Below are 24,199 nucleotides of genomic sequence, written 5' to 3' on the forward strand. Positions count from 1 at the left end.
TTTATGAAGCAATGAATTTGACATTCCATTTCTTTTGAAAAAAATTGACTAGATTCTTTCCCTTTCTGCAAGATTAATGACCATTTAAAAAAAAAAATGGCATTACAAAAAAGTCTGGACAAATGCCTGGCAAGTCAAACCTGCATGCACAAATAAACATAAATGTAGGTTCCCTCACTCTTGAAATGCTGTTGTGCATCATTCTTGATTGCACAACAGCAAGCCAAAACTGAACGAAAATCTGAATCCACGTCAGTCTTACAACCTGAAAAATTCCAATAATCTAATGCAGCATTAAGTTTATTAACTGAATTCAATAAATCAGAGAAAAATTTTCCCCCATTATGAATGAAATATAATTATACCAAAAGGTATGATCTTTAAAAATCTCTAAATAGTGTTCTTTATGAACATGGTTGTTTGTTTCAAGCATGAACTAAATCTTTGTCATCAGCATATATGTATTTCACAGAAATAGAAACTGTTACTGTTTCCCCCATTCAAGAGAGGCTATTTTTCCCCTACAGAGAAGATTTATCTACTCCCTATAGAATGAAGAAATATCCAAACTGCAAAGGCATCTGACTGTATAAATCCCCCCACAAACACAAGAAAAAAAAATACAACTGAAAACTTGTTTGTGTCAAGTCAATCTATCTAAATTAGACAAGTCAATTGCAAATGATGGGGGTTTTAAAGAAAACAGTTTGTTTTTGACATTTGAATGCATTTTTATCTTCATCAATTCATTAAATGTCACATGCTCAGGCTAAAAAAAAAACAACTGAAGCCAAAATTCATGCAAGTTTAACAACTTTTAACAATTCCCAGAAGAGGGTGTGATATGTATAGGTATATTTGATGATGCTAATTAATGGTGATATATTTCTATAGATCAACCTGATAAATGGCATGCGTTCATGCAGGAAAATCTGTGTCAATGAGGACGTATATTCAACTCATGCACACATAAAACATCAAATGGCACATCTAACCTCACAATGCATGAAACCTATACCTTTCTTCGTAGAGACAGAATGTAATACTGGTGCTGATGTTGGTAATATAGAGTTTAATTCCATATTAAAAATTTTGTCAAAATCAGGGATATTCACTTCCTGTTTCTGTTTTTCTAACAAAAGAAACTTGAATAATCAAAATTTGAAAACATAAGATTCATATGATACAATTTTTTCATTGATAAAAATCATCAATACACTAAAAAAAGCTATAATTTTGAGCCCTTTAAATAAATGTTTTCTAATAAAGTCAACAAACAGGGAATTACACAGTATTTTTGAAACAATTAGTTTAAACAGAATAAATCGATTTTCTTTCAGAACACTTTCTTTTTAGCTTACACAGAAATAAACTTATTCATAAAAAATATAAACAGAAGAAAATTTTCTATATCTTTTTTATAAATTTCTTTTTCTTTTCTTTTTTTATTTACTAATGTGCTTGTATTCTTTATACAGTTTCAATCATGGCTTGTAGAGTATATGTACACATATATTCATAAGTTTTGATACAAAATTTAAAAATAATAAGCAGCAGCTGTGATGTACAATTTTTGAAATTTAGATGCACAAACAAAATGTCTTAAGAGAGTACCATATTTCTTGAAATTAACACTGCAGCACTTATGTTTTTAAACACCCAATTTTCAAGTGCTCACACCGATGAGAAAAATCAATTTAAAAATAAATCTTAAAAATTGTGATGAAAAATACCCTATTTTTTAAAAATATGAACTCATTAAGTTGCAATTCAAATGTTTAGAACTGATATTAATAATTTATAAAAAATATTTTGCAATAAATTTTTCTTCATAAAGATAAAATAAAACACACATTGCATGCAACTAAAGTAAAACCTTCCACGATGAACAGATTGAACACACTCTATATATGGACACCTCCATAATTGGCACCAGTCCCTTGAAATAGGACTTTGATATACATTAGGGTGGAACGAAAAAGGGTGTTTTTTCACTTTTTTTGGAAATTGATGTTGCCTTAGTATTCAAAAGATGCCTTTCTAGGTTTCAAGAAGTTATACCAAAATCTAGGAAAATATTTTGATATCTTGAGGTTCCTCATAGACCCTAAAGGTCGAGCAAAAAGACTTTTCTATTCTAAGTACACATTATAAAAATCTTTAGAAACATAAACGAAGTTGATAATTTTTAAAAAAAAAGAAAAACATTTAATTTAAAAGTTATTCAGTACATGAGGCAAAAAACTGAATATATATATATATATATATACATACACACCCAGAGAAATATATATATACTCACAAGAGTTAAAAAAGAGGTTCGGGCATGGATGTTTACTAACACTAACAAATTCCCTGGACAGATCATGCTGATCCCTTGGGAATATGCGAGGATCACGTTATTTAAAAAAAAAAAGTTCCATTTTATATAAGTTATAACTGACAAGCATATTTGCTTATTTGCAGCTGTCATGGTAGTTGAAAGGGGAATTTTTCAAGCACTCCAAATATAGTGATTGGTAGAGGGAGATAAAAATAAATCTTCTTTTTTTTTGGGGGGGGCAAAACTATAACCGTGTTCCAAATTAAAAAAAACATAGTTTGATGATATAGGTATCAGGAGAATGCCTCTATTGCTTCCTCTGTTATCACACTGTTATTACATTTCACGTTTTTGCAAAATAGTCCGTTTTTTTTTCCAAATGATGGAAGAGTGCTGCTCGTTGGTTTTATTCTGGCTTGAATGAAGCCTTCATGACTCTCGTTGTTTATACAACAAGAAATGCTTCAATTACGAGTCATACACACTTACACACTGTTCAACTGCTTTGTGTGACACGGAAAATTCGGTATAGATGGAAAAGCAGGTTCAGATCATTTTTGTGGGTCCATTTCCTGATTTTTTATAATAGGTAGTTCAGTCACTCGCCCTTGATCCCATGAAATTAGTTCCGAATACTGCTTAGCAGAAAAGTTTATTTTCGGAACATGGAATGTACGAATTTCTGCTTCTTATAATCCTTCATTTCTCATTTTCATATTGAAATTATTGGTCTATTGTCATATTTGGCTTCTCTTTCGTCAATAACCCAACATCTTCCAGCACAGCATTCGCAATAATTGCAGCTGATTGATCAAACACACCAGTTCTATCACAAGCAAGAGCAACATTTGGTACTTTAGTTCTCATCTGTGAGGATGATGGTAGAACTTCAAAAGCAAATGAAGTACCCAATTACAAAGGTTTTTTTTTACCCTTTGAAATGAAAATTAAAAAATAACCAAAAAAAAACTATCTTACAGGAATAAAAACCACCAACATTTTAGGCAGTAGAGTTGAAGAATTTCAATTCTAATACCTAACAAAAGAAAACAACATTTTTTCTTACCATCGAGTCTTATAGAGTTCAGATCTGGAGGAGGAGGAATTTCTGGAGCAGAAAATTCTGGAGTAACAGTTACTGCATAATGTACTTCTCCAACAGCAGTTATTAACTTGAATTAAAAAAAGATACACAGGATATAAATAATATAAAATGACAATCCTAACATTCTAATGAAAAAAATTCACAAAAGTGAAAATTTTGCTCTAGAAGACTTTCCATTGCTAGCTCATCTTTACATACAGATAAAATCAAAAATCTCCATATCACTCAAAAATTGACATTGAGCATAGCCTTTAAAAGGTTAAACATATATGTTCTTTTTCTTGATGCAGTACATATTTAAAAAGGTAATTTAATATTTCACTCATCTACTTACTGCTTTATTAGAGTTGCGCCAATGTGCAATGCCCTTCTGATCTGTTATATTCATTGCTACAGACTTTGCATCTTTAACCATAGGTGCTACAGCTTTTAATGATAAATAAATAAATATATATATATATATATATGACTGATCAATGCTATCTGATGTAGTTCAACTACATTCATAAGAGCAATTTTGTTTTAAAAACCTGAAGGCTTGTTTAAAAAAATCTGTACAATACTTCAAAAGAATTAGTTCAAAACAATAAATGAAAAGAAAAACAGAACAATGAACTGACTGGTTCAATGATTTCTCTCAAAATTGTTTTCCTAAGAGATTCGTGCATGATCTGTCCAAGGCAAATTGTAGAAAAGTTAAAAGCACATCCATGTCAAAATATTGATTCAAACTCAAACCTGCACTGCTGAAGACCATCATACTAACCATGTAACGGCCAGGTGGTATTTTATATCATTTCAGTGTGCATAAAAGCAAAGAATCAATTAATTCGTGTTGTAGGTATTTGTATTGAGGCATGTGCGTGTTATTCCCACAATTTTCTACATCAACTTCTCTATCAAGCACCTACTAGTCACGTGATTCACGATATGGATCAGTGGCTAAAAACTGGATCTATGCGGAAATTGGCTTAAAGACCAAAAATGAAGTACTGTGCACCTGTGAACGTGAAAACATGTTTTGAATCTGCCAAAAGTGATTCTGCCAAAGCTACCGATGCCTTCTACTATATAAGCTATTGTATTGCAAGACAAGGAAAAAAATCACACCATTGGAGAATATTTAATTTCCCCGTATATAAAAGATCCTGTTCTGGGAAAATATGTTGTAAAAATTTTGTATGGTTTTTTTTTTTTTTGACACAAAATAAAGTGTTCCAGACTCTGCCACGAAGCTGGGCTGGAAGAGATCTCGGCAATGGGATAAGTCCAGTGGCAAAGTTCTGGCGTTCATTTATTCAGTGGTGTAGATGGTAGCATGTTTTCCCAGTATGCAAGAGGGCCTGAATTCGTGTCCCGGCGGAGACGTGATGACTTTTCTTTCCGAGTTCACCTCAGCATAAAATCCGGAAAATAACTGTTTCCTTGATTCCCCACTTTTATTTTTAATATTTATCAATGACCTGCCTGAAACCCTCAACTGTACCACTAGACTTTTTGCTGATGATTGCGTAGCCTACCGCATCATAAATCATGAGTAAGACCAAGAACTTCTCCAAAGTAATCTCAATTCCATCTCCCAATGGTGCTCCTCGTAGCAAATGCTGCTCAACATTCAACATTTCTACAACGGTTCTCATGAGAATTTCACTCAAACTTTCACCTCTCAAATTTTCATACTCTATTAATAACTCCTCTATATCCCAAGTTTCTCAATATAAATACCTTGGTATTATTATTTCAGCAGACCTGCGCTGGAATAGATATCAATTATATCTGCCAAAAATGTCACAATAAACACTTCTTCCTTTGCCGCAACCTTAAACACTCTACCAGCGATATAAGACTCCTCTGTTATCAAACCTATATTTTTCCAGTTCTCTCCTATGCCTCTGAAATTTGGGACCCCTACATTGCTAGCAAATATCAAGAATATTGAATCAATATTGTGAGTATTGATTCAATATTTTGAATCAATACAAAATAAAGCCACCTGCTTTATCTATGACAATTGGTCCTTCTTTGTGTCTGTTTCTAAACTAAAACGCGAACTTAATCTTCTCCTTCTAAGTACTCACCGACTTTTTTCCCAATTAACTATGCTTTTTAAAATTCTCCATGGACATTTAAATTTTGACAACTCTGGTATTATATCCAAGCCAACATATACCTCTAGCAGACTTGACCATCCACTTAAGATAAACCCTATCTCTGCTTCCACCAACTGCTTTAAATTTAGCTTTTTTCCACATACTATATCTAACTGGAACTGGCTCCCCTCCACTGTCATTGATTCAACCACGCCAAGCATTTATATTTTCAAAAAATTTAAAACATTTTTTCTGTCACCATGAACTGCATTCTCATGTATAGGCCTCAGCAAACATTATTGTATAAATAAATAAATAAATTCTTAAGCTATAGAATCAAAAAAGTATCTTTCCCAGATATGTTGTAAGGTACGTGGCGTTAATGAAGTATAGTACTTGTAAAAACACTACTTAGTGAAATGGCAAAAGTGTCAGACAGTAGCATTAATTGCAGAAGTAACATTAAGAATACAAGGCTTAGAAATAATTAATCAAATTACTTGACTGCAAGAGGTCAGCAGCTTGGTTGACACGTTCAACAAAATATGGATCTTCAGAGTTATCCGATTCTGACTTGGCAACCATCAGAACCCTGTTTGCCAAACGGGCAATGCAAGAAGTGTTTTCCACCATCTGCTGAGGAGCACAAGCAGCTATTGCATCTTCACATGCCTCGCTGTGCTGAATTATAGTATCCTCTTTTAAAAATATGAAAAGAGTGAAAAAAATACAAAATTTAAAAAAGATTTATAAATAAATAAACAAATTTATTTGCTATATATATATATACATATATATATATATATATAATATATATTCATCCAAACAAAAAGCCTTCTCCTTTCTTCTAAGACAGCTGCTTTTTTAGTATCTAAATAAACTTTCCATCACAGCCAAATTTATTAAAAAAATGAAGTTGAGAAAATATTTAATCAATAAACATCAACTGCTATATTAGTTATATACAATTAATATGATTATAAGCTAACATCACAAAAATTAACTGATAAAAAACAGCCAACTGATTATTACAACACCTTAGTCCATAGTATTTTTCATCATACAGACTATCATCTTACAGTATGATTGATGTCATACACATTAACTTTAATTACAGTTACACAATATGGCAGAACTTGTTATATAGTGTTACGTTTATGAGGGTTGTGGCCCAAATGTAGCAGGTTCTGCAAACGCATGACATTATATATAGTACAGAATATAACACATTTGATAACACAACACACAAACAAGCAGAAGGAACATACATCATGGCAGGAATATAAATGGTAAACAAAACAAAAAAAAACCAAAAAAATGCAGTGCTAACTTTCGTTTCTGACAATTAGTTATATAGCATCATACATTCTCACAGCATCTCTATGAAATGCTTTCTTCATGTGTGGATTGTCATGATTTAATAATTTTACCAGCAGTAATATAGTGAAATGGTCAATTTTTCAAAAATAATGGCCATAAAAGGGATTCACAGATTTCCAACGACATTGCAAAAACAAAATTATGACCACATAGTTGACAGCAGCTTGAAATCTTGCTGGCAATCTATACTGGCGCACACAAAACTAAAATTTATGAATGTGCTTTTCTTATATATAGCCAACCAGTTTAATTTTCTTGAGCTGGTGCTTTTCAAACAAAAATTCAAAATTTCAGCAGATAGGAACAAGTTGGATACGCAAAATACTAATCCAAAAATATTCCAAGCTAGATGTTTTTTACCTGAAATTTTTATAAAGTTAGCAGTATCAGTGGCTTCATCAGCCAAATTTCGCATTCTTTGGACACTATCTGCATACTCCCGTCTGATGTTTTCAAAATGTTCATCTGCGGCCTGAAAAAAGAAAATGTTCTGTTTATGTGGATATTATAATTTTGATCTTACGTAGCAGTAAGTCAATTTTTTTAATAAATAATTTTTTTCACATCTCTTATTATAAGAAATGATAAAATAAATAAAAAGTGAGTGAAGAGCAACATCCACTCTAATTCTTTTTTACCTGGATAGACCTGCTTTTCCTCTGAGCAGTGGGATGCAACCATATAGACCAGGGGTGGCCAACTTATTTCTGTTCGAGGGCAAAAATAATGGTCAGCTGCAGCATCGTGGCCACACCTTCTGGCATATAAGCCGCACGAGTAAATTTAATCAGAAAATTTGCATATTTGTTTTCATTGTAAGTTATACGGAGAAACATAGGTAATTAATTTCACTAAACCTTTACCCTAGGCTTTGTAATCCTATGCTTCTTCATATACGAACTTATATTCTAGTTCATCTCGTAGCATATCCAGCTAGATGCAATGCATCAAAAATTGCAGTTTTTTCTGCAAATAATTTCATCCAATATATGTATAGTTTGAATTCTATAAACAAAGCATTTTTTTCAAATATTTCTTCACTTATTATTTTTCCTTACCCCTGATTTCGCATTGCTTGTATAGAGAAGATTATTTGATCATTTTTGGTGCACCACAGTCATTTCCTGCACACGAGGGCTAATTAGACCACACACACACACACACACACACACACAGGGGCTACAATTTATTACAGATTCCAAACGGCAGGCTTGTTTTTATACTCATTGAAAAGTTGTGTACTAACCCTTGATGGGGACTTCCTGCAGTAGCAATTTTTTCTACAGTCATGTCGTCATTTCTGTTGTACCCCTGTGTCAGGAAAGTTTTCTGACAAGGGCACAAACCAGGTATCAAACACGCAACACCTCTAAACACCCTTTGGTACTTTAGACGAGTATCTTATCAACCTAGGCTATATCACGTCCTAGAGAAGGTTATATGAGGAGCTTATTCATGCATGGGTAGACTTTGAGAGGAGTTTTAATATTAGAATTAAATGCTAAAAAGCCAGTCACATGGATCCTATTTACCATTGGCTCCAAGGGAGTCTGGAATGGGTAAACACACAATGGTAACAAGATAAGATGGACAAGCTTCACATGGGTCAGACACACTACCTGTAGATGTGGAAAGATTAATACACGAGATACTTTTTTTTTACCCAGAATGTCAGTGGTTCAGTTGGAAGAAGTGCTAGTCTGGTGTAATGCGGAATGCCATCAATCTGCCTTGTTGAAATTTAGAGCTGAATGCTGCTCTGTTTTCAGCACAAATAATCATCATATATGCATGTGGAATGCCTTTGATCAATGGAACAATATCAACTTCTATGTCAAATATGACACATTTTTGCTCTTTGGAATCATTTGGATTTCCATAGTCTAGTAAGTAGAAGTTTTGGGGAGTCATTGTAAGTTTGCATCGACTTCAGAAAAGTTTTGTAATAGTAAGCAGAACACAATATGCATTCAGCTACAAATACAGATGCCACAACAAGTAACTTTTCCAATAAGATGGCAGGAACAAAAATGTCCATAACAAACTTTATGAGTAATTTGTGTGCTCAAAAAGGTAGTATGGTGAAAACATTGTAAATTATTGACATAAATATATCTTTTAAGTTACCTGACAATACTGGATGCATTCGCAAAATGTTGTGTGATGCAATTGCCTTAAATGCTCTTTAACATCTCAGGAAATATTCAGCATATATCCAAATTTTTTATGTCTGCAGGTATATATCATTACGACAAATCCAATAGCACCACTCTGGTATTGAGACCTCTTCCAGTCTCTGGGCAGTAGGCTTATGGCACATATTCATAACAAAATTGTTTTATGCTATATCTAATGCAAATAGAAGAAAATGGTGTCGTTTACTAGATATTCTTGAGACAAATCCAATGGTGTCACTCTGGTTTTGATTTCTTTTCTGGTTTGGGAACCTGGCCTGCATTACTAACAATATTGTTTTACGCTATATCTTGGGAAGGTCACAATACATTTAGACAACAATGTTATCATCTGTTAGATATTTCAAAGACAAATCTGTTGGCAAGTCAGTACCTACCAATCAGTTGAAGGCACAAAGAACATATTCACATCGAAACTTGTGACCATGTCTAAGAGAGTCTACCCCAAATTTTTTTTCTCACTAGAAATAATGATAATGTAGGTAGTTTGTTCAACAGGAAGTTCACTGTTGGTACCAACTAATGGCCAAACAATCTATTACACAGTATTTTTACCTTGTTGGGGGAGCCATACAAAATCTCCTTGTGGGCTACCTGTTAGTCAATGGTACAATCAAACACTGTTATAGCATTCCCCAATTTAGCACCAACCCATGCCAGAGATTTTCAGTAAATAAATCTCTGAAGTACAGAGATGGCAATGACATGCTATAGCACGTCAAATATCCAGAATTTCGGAAAAGGACGCATAAAAATTTGGTTCCCACGTCCTTTGGGACACGTTCTTTCCTAGTTCCAGAAGAAAAAAGTAGATAGAAAAATCTTTCCAACTTTTTTTCCTTTCTTTCTTCTATCATGATTGCGCGACCTTGAAAAACTGGTTTTACTACTTTGTATACTGTAGGGCCTACTGTATTGTATTGATATACACGCGGGTTGTTGAAGAATTAGACGTCCAATATCTAGTTGCTTCCCTGAATGAAAGCCCTTTACAGAATTTTCAAATTTCTGAGTTTTAATTCCCCTGCAGATTTTCTCCCCTCCGGTTACATAACCAAAATTATGGTACTTTTGTTGCTATTTGCCAGCACTCAAAGACAGCATCTATATAGCGTAAATTCCCCTTGTTCCTACAAGATTGCGAATGTGCTTTTTTTTAAAACTGGTCAAGGATTTGGAATGCCTGTTCAAATTTTAAAACATTTTCTGAGATCATTCAGAAAAAAAACGAATCTGTAAAGACTACCTTGAATATCCAGTTTTGTCATCTTGCTGCTATTTGGTAGTCACCGTTTCGCATTGTTAAAATCATGGGTGTGTATACGCAGAATTAGCTTTTGGAGAGGCACAAGGATTTCCACAGAAATTGTGGGTCACTAACACTCAAAAAGAATTTTAAATTAACATATAGTATAAGAATGGGTTTTTTTTTTTTTCAATATTTTAATTTTCTACAGAGATATTTTTAACTTGTGATATTCTTGGTAAAGCATGGGTCCCCCCATACTCCCTCCCAGATTTTGCCTTTGGTAAAAATCCGGGTTTAGAACCCCCAATTGGGCAGTGGTAACCAGCTAAAAATAGGATTTTCCAAGGTTTTCCAATTTTGAGTTGGTTATTCCTTTGAAAAATAAAAAAAGCTCTAGCTGCCATTACTATCACATAGACCTACAACACAAATATGTATAAATTAAATTTCAAATCCATGCATTATATAACCAATTTGGAGGGTAGATGCAGGGCCACAATTGGGGGCAGGTATAGTGCCTTGGGATCTGGACCAGAGGGGGTGCCGAATTCACCCTTTATAGCTGCTTCTTCTATATTACACGGGGTGCCAAAATGTGTGCTTGTCCCATTTGAGAAAGTATCTAGTTATCTAGATATCCAGGAAATCGCTTTACAAGGATTTAAATGAATAGGAAATCAGAAGATAAGTATCTGAGAGAGAGTGTACTGAGAGAGAGAGAATTTCTCATTCTCTCACTTTGAACTTTAATCAGAAGATATTATTGAAAGAGCTAAGATTTTTTTAACAAAACAGAAAATCAATCAGAAGGGAATTTATTGATTGATTTTTATTAGTAAATATTTAAATGTGTGCCTCTTAACTTTCAATTACAGTGGATCCTGCTTATAACATTTTTCAAAAACTGTCATAAAAAATGTTATAAGCAGGAAAAGACTTTGAACAGGAAATTTTAATTATCTTAATTAATAATCAGAATTACTTAAGAGTTGGGACCATGAAAATAAATCGTACTAAGTGGAAAAACATTTTAAATGGGAACATTATAAGCAGGATCGACTGTACATTTCTTTTAGATTTCTTACATGTGCATCCATATGTTAAATTCTCAGTGTTGATGGACTTTTTTGCAAGCTTTTCTTACTGGTAGAATATGAAAGTAAGTGATCCTTTGGATAGAACGTGTATTTAGAAATGAATTATTTATTTCATTCACACACATACCTGCTTCTCCTAACCAGAACATGGCTTCTGCTCTGTCTCAATGAAGAGATATAAGCAGGTGATCAAATACCTGGAGCATGCTGGAAAAAATTCATAGAGATACCAGTCATAATTATGGGGAGGACATACTTTTTTTCAAGATAATATTTTTCTAGACCGACCCACTTTCACTCAAAAAGGACCCAAATTTTTCGAACAACCTGGGTCCCAGGTAAATTAGAGTATAGCAGCATCTCTGCAAATATATGGATTACATGAATTCAATCGCGATTTAATATAATGACAAACTCATTAGAGAGCCAGAATTTTGCAAAATATATAAATGGTTGCATTGAATTGAGGTTTGATTGTATATATGGTTTTTATGTGGGTGCAGCAGCATTTTTACTGTTCCTGGCCAAGCACAAATTCAGCTTAGTTGAAAAATCAGCAACCAGAGCTGTAGAAATGAGGAAAAAAAACAACATATTTTTGTAAAAATACTGTTGTTACGGAAAAAACACTTTTACAGAACTATGGCGTTTTACTGTGGAAATAAGGGCAAAATCCAGTTTTCCCCTCCTGCCAAAAATTCTAGCTAGGGCCCTGGCACCATGCAATGTAGGTGATACTACATTTGACATTACATCACATTTTAATAAAGAGAAATTCTTGATAAAAAGAAGTGCAAAAGTACTGGTGGCCCAGGTAATTTTAGCAGCTTCACACTGCTTGGTGATCTTGTTCAATTCCTATGTAACTTGATCAGCAGTGGTTCGGAGTCATCGAAAAAAAATGGCCAAGACTGTTACTGATAAATTTCTTTGAACACAAAGCCACAGTTAACAGTGAGGCATACTATAAGACAAGGGTCTTCAATGTATGTCCTGCTGAGCTTTTTGTTAACATATGTATAGCTTGGTGGCACATGGGCCTCATAAAACTATCAAATATGAGACTGCGCTGTGTTAACTGTTGAAGGCACCTGCTGTAAGACATCGCAATGCCTGCATCCTGCCATGAAGTACACATTTCCTGGAATGTTGCATGCAGGGGTTGTGTTTTTGCACGATAATGCCTGTTCATGTGTGTCCAAGCAAACAACTTTTCTCAATAAATTTTGCTTGGAAATACTGGAACCATAAAGTCTGAATCTGCCATCTATGAATGTGTTGGATATGGCAGAAGTCCCAAGAAAAGTTCTCAGACTTGCTACAGGTAATTGTATTCAGTCATTTGATTCACTGCTAAGTATTAATAATCCCATGGGTACTAGAGTTTCTCTATCATTAGCCTTACCAAGTTGAAGGAGGTGAGTGACTATATGCTTGTTCAGGCAGCTCTCATTTTTTGGTGAACTCCTGAGTACATAGATTTAACTCAACCAATGTCTCCAAAACTTTCACATCAAACATTGACCATCTGCTATTTTTTTGTTAAATTTAACAAATCTAAATTCACCCCTTAAAATCGTTTAAACTATGGTACCCGGAGCACTATTGCTGCAAATATGAAATTGGGGAAAATATTTTATTGGGGAAAACAATAATTCTTACAGATCAGCAAGGCAAATGCTATGATGAAATTTATACAGCAAGTAATGTATTAATGAATATGCCACAACAACCAATCTTCAAGTCAAATTTTCTGGGAAATACTATAGCACCTGCCATCCACTTCAAGGATTTTACTGGTGGCAGAAAGTGGAAAAAACCAAGCAAAAATTGATAAAAATGGCAAAAATAAAGAAAAAAATTGATAATACATGTTACATGATGAGTGTTATGCTATCTCATGGGTGTTATGTGACTATCATGTTTTAATCATATTTTTGGATAGATACAGATTCCAGTGTTTATTTCTCATCGTCCCATTAATATTATTGAAGATATACATCACTTGCGAGTGAGTGGTGTATATCTCGAGCAGCATGTAAAATGTTCAAGCATATTTTTAACAAGCTCATTTTCTTTAACAGCAAAAAAGAATGTTATCTTCCCCCCCCCCCCAAAAAAAAAGCTATGCTTTTCTCAGTTGTTCTTCTGTGTAAAGCATATTCAAAGTTTGTTGAACAACATAACATTTCTTATGAGGTGGAAAGTTAAAATTTTGGTTGTCATGATTATTAAGTTGAGTAGTTCGGAATGTATTATAATACTAAAAATAAAAACATGACTACAAGGCTTATAACTATATTTCTTTAAATGTACTTTCATCCTGGCTACAACAACTTTGTTACCTAGCATATGACAAAATCTTTAGCAATCTTCTAGGATTTTGCCATCATTTATTAATCCTTAGAAATAATCCATATCTCATTTTCTTTGAATCGGTTTAAAACAGGAAGACATTGTAATATTTTCTTTTGTCCAATAGATTCCAAACAAAAAGTGAACTTCTAAACAGGGAGTTACTATGAGTTCAGTTAATAATAGTGGTTGGTACTTTAGAATGTGAAAACACTAACTTTACTGACTCTTATAGAAACTAATAAATATTACTAATGAGCAGAAATTTCCCACGCTCTCACTCAAAAAACTAGTGTATTCACACTATATAGTTCTTTCTGTAGTTTTTTAAAGGTTATCCACAGGATGTGTTTTAGAATAGCAGAAATTAGAATGAAAATATAAGCAACTGCGGCATAGTCTGGATTCTTGGTTCCTTCTGTTTGACCAAAGGGTAAGTTAAGTGCAAGGTAGATAAATAATGTGCGCTCCAAATTCATTGCACTCCTATGTTACCATATATGTTGGTGGCTTTCATTAAGAAAAGACATGTGCTTAATAAACCCTCTATGGTTCACCCTTATAAAAACATTGAAAATTGTAGAAAAAAGGCTATAAACTGATGCTGGTAGCATATTTTTAATTGAAAAAATACATAAACACAGCAATTTAATTAAATATAGTGCATTTGTTTTAATTAGTCACAACAAACAATCAAGGGTGAAATACTGTTTCCCTTTATTTTACTGTTATCTATAAACAGATAAAATCTTGCTCAGCAAAGTTGAATATTTTAACTTTTGAATTTTATTTCCAATTCCCTCAATTTGCCTGTGATTTTATAAAACTCTGAGCACGTAAAATTTCAGCAGCACTCAAAAAATGACACAGGGAATCAACAGTTTCTAGGCAAAAAAAATAGTGTACTTATATAACAGTATTTTCTACTGAAATGACACTAAAAGATGTTCTTGCTGAAAACCAAAAAAAATTCAGAAAAGAAATTGGTATAATAGGGTTTTTCAACCATTTGTTTGCCATGTATATTCAGATATATACTGGACCACAGAGGGTTAAGAAATTGTGTACGGGAAACCTACTCAGCAGAAATGCTTTTATTCACATTTATCTCTGACCCTTTCGTCTACTCAAAAAAAAAAATTAACTGATTTGACGGAGAAAAACTCTTAATTTAAAATATTGCACTTTTGTAGAGAAAGTTGTCTTTGAACTTGTTCCATAAAAGTAAAAATTCTAATTTTAAATTCTATATCATTCAAATTTAAATTCAATTAATCAAAATTAAAAAAAAAAAATTTTTGTGGGGGTGTTTTTTTCCACTACGGCAAAATCTTACAAACTCTGCCTGTGACCTTTACTTGTTTATTCCCCTCCTCAAAGTCGCCTAAAATGGGGGTGAACAACATTTTCAGTTTACAGACCAGATAAGAGGTATTTTCGCCACTAGCGGGTCAGAAACTAGCATATAAAGGGTGACCATATGGCCATATGATTCCCCACGTCATTCCTGTTATTTTGGCCATCCCTTCATCTCTAGGCTAACCATATTTTACATGAAAAATAGGCATAGCAAATGCGGTACATTGCGGATTGTCACCAAAAATGATGCCAAAGCTAAGCAAAGTTGCAATTTATATCTAAAATCACTTTAAAATTGCAAATAAAGGAAATGGAGCACGTCTGCAAATTGCAGTGAATTAAAATGTATGCAATAAAAAACACCTTTCAACATGACAAACATGTGAGATGAATATTTATATTCACGGTCATAATATAATTTATGAATTAGGAAAATAATTTTCATCCTTGATTATGGTAAAGAATAAAAATTCAAGTTGGATCTATTAAAAATACAAGGAAAAACTATTTTATAGAAAAAAAATTTGGGACAGCTACAACTGTGAAAGTATGGGAATGTCCCAGGAAATACAGGTCATATGGTCACCCCATTCATCAAACACATACTTTTTTTTGGTGAATTACATCCAGAACTATGGACCAGTCAGTTAAATCCAAAATTGAACTATCACTTACTTTGTTGTCAGGATAAGTCATTCTTATACGACCGGCATTTACCAGCTGTGGTGTCAGACTTTCAACCTTTATGAAATCAATAAACAAACATCAATAATATTAGAACTATTATTATAACATCAATAATAGTTATGAATTTCATTAATCATGAAAAATTTCCAAGTTACTGAATTCATTTTAAATTTAAGTATATTTCTATGATACAAATAGAGCAAATAACAAGGGTTAAAACAAAATTATTTTTTACCTACTGAATTCAACCTCAATTAACAAGTTTTGTCATTAGGTAAAGAATATAATTTCGGCAGTCTTTATAACCTTTATATCATATATCAGTTCAACACATACATCATACATGGGCTGTTTATGATGTATGTATCCGAAAAAGTCTCTACTCACACGCACAGTAGAAGAACATTCAATTGCCTTATTGGAAGGATTTGTAAAAATTGATTGATTGAAGGCTTAAGGTCTAATCCACACATTTTCATGGTGCAGCTATATGTAGCCATGTCTAGCACATGGTGAATGGATAAGAACAGACTTCCTCAAACTGGCACTGGCCAAAACGGAGGATTGCGGACAAAAAACTCTAAAAAGAACATGAACTTTGTTTCAAACACAAGACCCTCAGTCTCCAGCAGTCTAAGTGTCCTTGGTTACAACAGGGACCAGTAAGACATGAAGACATAAGATGCTAAGAATCTCTGTGTGACCTTGACCACGTATAATGAATGATTTCTTTCATTGAAAAATAATTTACGGAGCTGGGAAGAACTAGAAATAATAAATTGGGACATCATAGGCAATGGTAAAGTACGACAAAAAGATAAAATGAAATTTAACTTACCAGAGGACATTATTTTATTACAGAGGAACGGGTAATGGAAGAATGCCTGATGTAGGATTTCTCTCATTCACAAGATGTGGAAATATCACGATAAATTTGTAACAAATTTACATTAGCTTGACAATCATATGTCAAACTAGATGTGTCAAGCAGATACTGGATACAGATTATTCAAGTCTGTGCATCAATAACAAGCCATTCTACGGAAAAGGCAGCAGACTTTTATAAAGGAAAGGCGACATGAATAATAAAGGAAACCACTATATCAAAATAGTAATTGGTAACTTCAATGCTGGTGAAAGCTCAGTAGGAAGTTATGGTTATTGCGATGTGAAATAATAAAGGAAAAAAATCTGCACTTCATAGAGCCAAAGACATGTAATTATCAACAATTTTTGTTAGTTGAGCTCATTCACAAACAGATTGGTTTTATAGCAGAACCATGCTGCAAGCTTTTTTGGCACAGCACAGTGTTATTTAGGAAAATGTAGCAATAATAAATTATTATTATCTATCACAGACGTGCCAACTTTTGGAATCCAGAAATCTGGAGATTCTCCCGAGGGGATACACCCTCCCCCTGGCAGTGAGACTACATAAAAAAAATTTTTTTTTAATCGATTAAGAAAAAGTTCCATTCCTCCCCCCCCCCCCTCCCGAGGCAGATTCTGCATTGCCCCTGAGCAGAATATAATTCCATGTCAGTCTTTCCATGCAGAATAGAGAAATCACATCTACATACTGCTCATATAACATAAGTGTTTCCTTTCGTGGATGCTATCAGTGATTGATAATCTTGGGAATATGAACTCCTAAAAGCTTTATATAGCTTAAAGCTTTATATTTTCTTTCTGAAGACATATTTAATCAGAGGAAACAATTCAAAAAACTTCAAAATACAACGCTGCTGACGAAAAAACTTGTGTTTACTGCACGGCTGTAAATGGAATACAATAAAGATTATACAGGAATTTTGGCAACCAAGGTCATGCCCCTGATAAATGATTGCCGATAAACGCTACGTAAACAAAGTCACATCTTTGCCAGTTGCTTAAATGTGGTCACCAAGACTTTTACGGCTGCTCGATGGAAATGACCACTTCTGTCCTCTATAGGTGTTTTCCTTAACGATGACAGCAGTCATTGACGGCAAGACAACGTGAAAGCTCACCTAAAATCTAATTCTCTACTAAAATCCGGAGAGCAGGAGAAGGATGAAAAATCCAGAGTCTCCTGTCTAAATCTCGAGAGTTGGCAGGTCTGCTATCAATAATATATAATCTAAAATAATATATCAACATTTTTTTCAGACACGAGGTAGAGCTGAGTTTGACTACCATATTGGATTGAATCATCTTTGTAGGTCATTATATATGAAAAATAACATGGGATGAATAAGAAAAAATTTTGGACGTATTATACTCTTTGTTATAACGGAGCGGTCATAATAACACACGGTCATTATAACAAGCATCGACTGTATCATTGCTCACCACTTTGATGAGTAATGTTCAGAAATAAAAACATAAGCTAAGGACAAAGTGTATTTAATCAGTTGCAATATATAAAAAACATAAGTGTGTAATTAATAAATTGCTCATATGCTTGTACATGCATAAAGATGTTCACTTCAGCAATGCAATGAATTAAACTTGACAGGTCTATTCTTCTAGGGTGCTTGCAAAAATTGAGAGAGACCAGTACTAATCATAGAGGCTTTGGTCCAGTTTACTTCAATTTTTCTGACAAGAAAGAGGGGAAGGTCGGGACTTCGCATACTTTTGCTGGCAAGAGGAGGGGAGTCAAAAATGGCAAAAATTCTGCTTAAACAATACTTGGATGCCTCTGTTATCTTTTATTTAGTTCAATGAAATAATTAATGCACAAAGAAATACTACACCCAGCTGGATGCAAGGATTAAAAGGTTACAAGTTAAGAAGCCTAGAAGAACAATAGTCAACTTACACAGTTTGCACCATGAAATTCTTCCAACTAACATACACCTCAGATCTCTTGCCATAATTTTTTAAATATTTGGGAAAAAAATTGTCAGAGAAAATGTTCAGTTATAAAACCGCCATCAAAAATGGATTTGAGGGGTTTGATTAGTCCAAAAATATACTGGGCTTTTATGAAACTGTCATGAATATGCTGGTACCTGAATGACAGTGATGCATTGAATGCAATGGAAATTCATAACCGATATTAATTTTCCCATCTATTTATTTTCCCTATGTAGAATCTGTATAATTTTTATAATAATATTCAGTCTATAAAGAAACATTATAATTTTCAATCAATTATGCAATGTTGTGCATATACAAATATATATATATATATATATATATATATGTATATATATATACGGGGTGATTATAAAAGAACTATCCCGACATATGGGCCCCTAACTACCATACCATTCACAGAAACTGAATGAAATTTTGGCATAAGGTATTTTGAGGTATGCGCTCAAGAATGATATGGGAAAACAACAGTGTCACTCTAACAGTTACGGTTACAGTGAGAAAATTTCGAAAATATCAAATGGCAACACAAAGTTTTTTGTATTGGAATGCGATCTCCATACTGAAAAACACTAAATAGCGTTGGAATGGCACCTGTAGCACGAAAATCCCCGGAGCTAGGCAAGGAAAAAGTAAAAAGGACTTTGCCGTGCACCAGAGCATTAATGTTCGTTTCATTCGTCACACCGTTTCTTCGGCTGAGATCCCAGCCTGATTAGTCCTCCACAAGGTCATGTGGAAAATTTGTGAAACACAATAAAATGCTTTATTTTATGCTGCTTCTCTGTCCTTATTGGTTGTCCTCACTTTTAGCCTATCTACCGCCGGTGATTTTCATGCTACAGTTGCCGTTCGAACGCTATTTAGGGTTTTTCACAATGGAGATCACATTCCAATACAAAAAACTTGGTGTTGCCATTTGATATTTTCGAAATTTTCTCACTGTAACCGTAACTGTTAGAGTGATACTGTTGTTTTCCATATCATTCTTGAGCGCATACATCAAAATGCCTTATGCCAAAATTTCATTCAGTTTCTGTGAATGGTATGATAGTTAGGGGCCCATATGTCGGGATAGTTTTTTTATAATAACCCTGTATATATATATATATTAAAGTAGTCAATTTTTACACTACTTTTCTATCATTTAGACCTGTCATCATTTTTGAGTTGAAAGACGAAAACATTTTTATGAGATTTTGCATTTGATAACTAAATTCAGCTTAATTTTTACGCTCAAGTGAAATGAACTTGGCAAAAAATTTATTTTAGTATTCTTGTTATTCTATATATACTAAACAAAAGAATATATATACTAGAAAAGACAAAATTGATTTGATAAAGCTGCACACATGTTTGAATGAACCATGAATATATATGAAAGTAGCTTACTTGACTGGAAGATGCGAACAATGCCTCGGCTACTTTCTTCGCAGATCCTCCTGTAGCAACATTGCAAGCAGTTTTTGCTATTTGACGTGAAAAGGTGCTAAGTTGATTTGCCTTTTCATTGAAAGTTCGTTCCCGATTTGGTGTTCCTATGAGTAAAAAGTTTGTGATTTTAATGAACTAATTACCCCTAAATCTTTAAGTAAAATGTAACAAGAATGATGATTTTGTGACACCAGTATTGTGTGTCAATATCAATAAAAACAAAAAATATCAATTTCCTGTAGAAAAAATTAAAATTAACTTTTGCTCAGCTTACTAGCTCAAAATAAAAAGTACAGATTCAAGACAAAATTAAATTTTTGGTGTGTTTCCAAAGTGAGTATTTTGCTTTTGTCTCGTTGCAATTAAGAAAAAAAATTGAAAAGTTTCCGAATTTTATCCATTATACTTTATTATTTGATAATACTTCTTTAGACAGAGTAGAGCATCAGTCAGTGAACACAGACTTTTTGCATATAGAAATGTCCTCTCCACTTGTCAATACAAGATTCATCGAAAGACTGGTTATCAATCATCTCCACAAATAACCAGTCTTTCAATGAATCTTGTACAGACTTTTTGCTTGTGGACCATATTTCATCCAGGATTACTTTGCAGTATGTATAAGAGCTAAATTACTTTTACATGAGACAAATATCATTGAAAAACACAAATAAAATTGATTTGAACATGTTCAATTGGTGCTAAGATACTTTCTGCATGATAATCATTTTGCACCAAAGTCAATAACGCATTATGTAATTCTGCTTTCTATGCATATCACATTCAACTGCATATCCTACAGTGTAGTTTAAAATAGTGATATATTTTTTCAAAATTATACTGCACAAGACGGGTAGAATTCTCGAATGGACCAGATTGGCCTGTGATCTGGAATATGTGCACCCCTGCAGCAAAAAGAAATCCCTTAAAAATGAAACCAAATTCAAACTGTCACTTTGGCAAAGAAAAGGGAGAAGATGTAGGGTAGCACTAGAATGGTCAAAATAAAAAAAAATGCAGTGATCTCAATTTCTCTCACATGATAGTTCTTTAAGACTGGGAAATTTTTGAAAACATGAATGTTTGTTAAGTATTTCACTTGCACGATCAATTGAGCTTGGTCTTAAAGGATTATAAGGTGACTCGTTATGCTAATAAGAATTTTGCATAATTTTATGAAAATCACTTAATATCTTCTGTCTCCTCATCACTGTCATAAATCTGAAAAAATTTGTTCCAAAAAAGAATTTACTTTATTTTTAGGTCTACCCACCAAAAAACTGCTTACATTTCTTTAAATATCATTTTAAAAAAAGATATGTGGCACTTAAGCTGATACTGAGCATATGTTAGTTTGTTTTAAAAAACATGACGTGAAAGAAAGCAGCCTTGAATGTTATCATATACAGAAGATTCAGTATCACATATAGGGTAGGAAAAAAGTCTGTAGAAACTTTAAAAATGAATAAAAACTGGAAAAATAATCAAAATAAAAAATGGTTTGCAGGGTTAGCATTGCTAGGTCACAAGAATTCTTTTAAGACAAGAAAAAACCTTAAAAAATAGCCGATAGGTGGCGCTGACGTACATAAGTCAAAGAAAAGATATGCAAATAAGGAACAGAATGCCTCCAAATCGTTTATTACACTAGTATGTGTTCTCTCGCCACATGACCACCATCACAGGGGATAACACATTGCAGGCGAGTCACAAATCCAACAACATTTCCCTTGCGTGAAAGAGATACGCTTTCTACTATCACGTTTATGCAAGATGGAGCAACTAGTCTCACTGCTAGTCTGGCCAAGGCATTCCTGATACAGACGTTCGGGGAAGACAAAATCATTAACAGGCATTGCAGGTTCCCATGGCCTCCTCCGTCTCCAGATTTGGCACTGGCAGACTTCTGGTTTGAAGATGGTTTCAGATATTTGAAAAGCTGGGTCGATCCGGACCATTCAATCTGTCGGAACTAAGATGCGATCCGCCAAGAGCAGGGTTAAAGCTACGGTCACATTTTTCGCAAAATGCAAAAGAAAATCATAGAATGCGAAAAAAGTAGCAACCACTTTCGCAAAAATGTGTACAGGAGGTACGCAACGAGTAGACGTCCAACCATCAATCATTACATTAGCATTGCAGCATTTTGCTAAAGCTTTTCCCCTCCATTTTCGTTTTTTTGCAAAAGGAATTTTTTATCCAGCTTAAATCCTGGCCAAGAGGTGTCATGTATACATCCGGACCTGCTGCACTCTGCCATCACTGGATTTGTGACTCGCCTGCAATGTGTTATCCCCTGTGGTGGTGGTGGTGGTCATGTGGAACACATACTGCTGTAATAAACGATTTGGAGGCATTCAGTTTGTTATTTGCTTATCTTTTCTTTGACTTGTGTACGTCAGCGTGCCACCTATCTGCTGTTTTTTTGAGTTATTTTATTTCCTTTCTTAAAAAACATTCCTGTGACCTAGCGATGCTAACCCTGCAAACCATTTTTTATTTCAGTTATTTTTCCAGTTTTTATGAATTTTTTGAAGTCTCTACAGACTTTTTGCCTATACTGTACATCATCAAAAATTAAGAAAAAACTACACAAATATTTTTACTAGATAAAACTTATAATAAATAAAAATATGCCTTTTCTTTCAACGATTTCAATAAATAACAAACGCAAGCACAAAACAAAATCATAACATATAGGATTACAGGACTTTACAGAAATACAGATAGCAAGGCCACAACAGGTAAAATGCCCAACAAAGTGGCTGTAAAAAAAAGATGGCTATATAAATGCCTACCAATGTAAAATCAACCAAAATACAGCAACCCAATGTAAAAGCATGTATCACGTAAGAAGAAAGAAATAACATTAGAACTATATGATACACTGCCCATAAAAAAGATTATGGCTGTCTTAATCCAAATATGGATAGCTTCTCGATTACCTATATCACCTAGTAATTTTACATTTAATTAGGAATAAATTTTTACCTTCTGGTGCAAGGACAGCATCTGTAAATTGTTTAAGAGGCGTTGTTATGTCAATAAAATCTTCAACAACCTTGAAAGAAAAGAAAATAATATTAATATCAGATAATGATAAGAAAAATGATCATTATGACAACACATAGACTTTGCCCTCAAACAGTCCACCATGTTGGCAGTCATAGCCAGACAATAATTTTCTCTAAGCAAGTGTTTTGGGAACTTCTGTTTAATGTTTTAATTGTCACTGTTTTCAATTGGGCACACCGGTTTTAATAATTAGAAAAAATACTTTTCATTCATGAAAGCATTTGATTTTTATCTTGAATGTGTGAGATTTCAAAATTTACAAAACGAATATCTATCTTTATCCCTCTCTCCTAGTAATCATATCCTGATTCTCCTTATTCATTTTATTTACACTTAAATGCAGCAGTTAAAAACTATTCTCAATGTTATCTAAAGACACCCAACACATGGCAAGTGACCAATTTTTTTGTCTCGCAAGCTTATACTTATATAATGTTTTTGTTCTGGTGTGTTCTTCCCATTTCATCTGTTGATAATCATACTCAAATGAAAATGCAGTACTGTGGAACTTTGTTGATTCAAAGCTTAAGAAGGACTACTACTACTACTAAACCACACATGTACCTTGTCCATATTCCTCTACGGAACCTCTAACGAATTGGTACATGCGGGAATGTGTGTGTACGTGTAGTGAAACCTGACGTGAAGTTTGTTTCTGTGTAATGCTTGTTATTTGTAGTGCTGCCACCTGCCACCAGTTTTTCTAACTATGAGTGAAGTGTAATGACTGAATAATTAATCGTTGTAGGTCTGTTGCTCTCTGTGGAAAGACTTTTCAATAGGGAGATCGGCTCACATTTGCGTCTCGAAGTTGGGAACCACAGGAAACCAACTTCAGCCGACCACCACTATGGCGACGGTGGGGTTCGAACCCGGATCCTCGCAATGCGAGTCCGTCATTATGACCACTCGACCACCACAGCGGCGCTTAAGAAGGACTGCAAAAATGTTTGAATTATAAAATTCATCAATACAGGAATGACCACAA

The 24,199-nt window shown here is 33.8% G+C and overlaps 1 protein-coding gene across 2 annotated transcripts in view; it reads right to left on the reverse strand.

The window, feature by feature from the left end:
- Vinc (vinculin) overlaps positions 1–24,199 on the reverse strand; it is a 58,209-nt gene that overhangs the window by 10,990 nt on the left and 23,020 nt on the right. The window contains exons 11-18 of one of the 2 annotated variants that reach the window (XM_089233039.1): positions 23,128–23,197; positions 20,095–20,240; positions 15,829–15,894; positions 7,259–7,370; positions 6,019–6,216; positions 3,763–3,854; positions 3,390–3,495; positions 1,019–1,132 (exon numbers count right to left, since the gene is read on the reverse strand). In XM_089233039.1, coding sequence (XP_089089165.1) covers positions 1,019–1,132; positions 3,390–3,495; positions 3,763–3,854; positions 6,019–6,216; positions 7,259–7,370; positions 15,829–15,894; positions 20,095–20,240; positions 23,128–23,197 — 904 coding nt within the window. The remainder of the gene's footprint in view (positions 1–1,018; positions 1,133–3,389; positions 3,496–3,762; positions 3,855–6,018; positions 6,217–7,258; positions 7,371–15,828; positions 15,895–20,094; positions 20,241–23,127; positions 23,198–24,199) is intronic. The other variant, XM_089233040.1, reaches the window with a different exon arrangement.

Source organism: Pholcus phalangioides, unplaced genomic scaffold (genome assembly GCF_987345545.1).
Source record: "Pholcus phalangioides strain wild (caught in Gottingen) unplaced genomic scaffold, Ppha-v1.0 ptg000007l_1, whole genome shotgun sequence".
Classification (NCBI taxonomy): Eukaryota; Metazoa; Arthropoda; class Arachnida; order Araneae; family Pholcidae; genus Pholcus; species Pholcus phalangioides.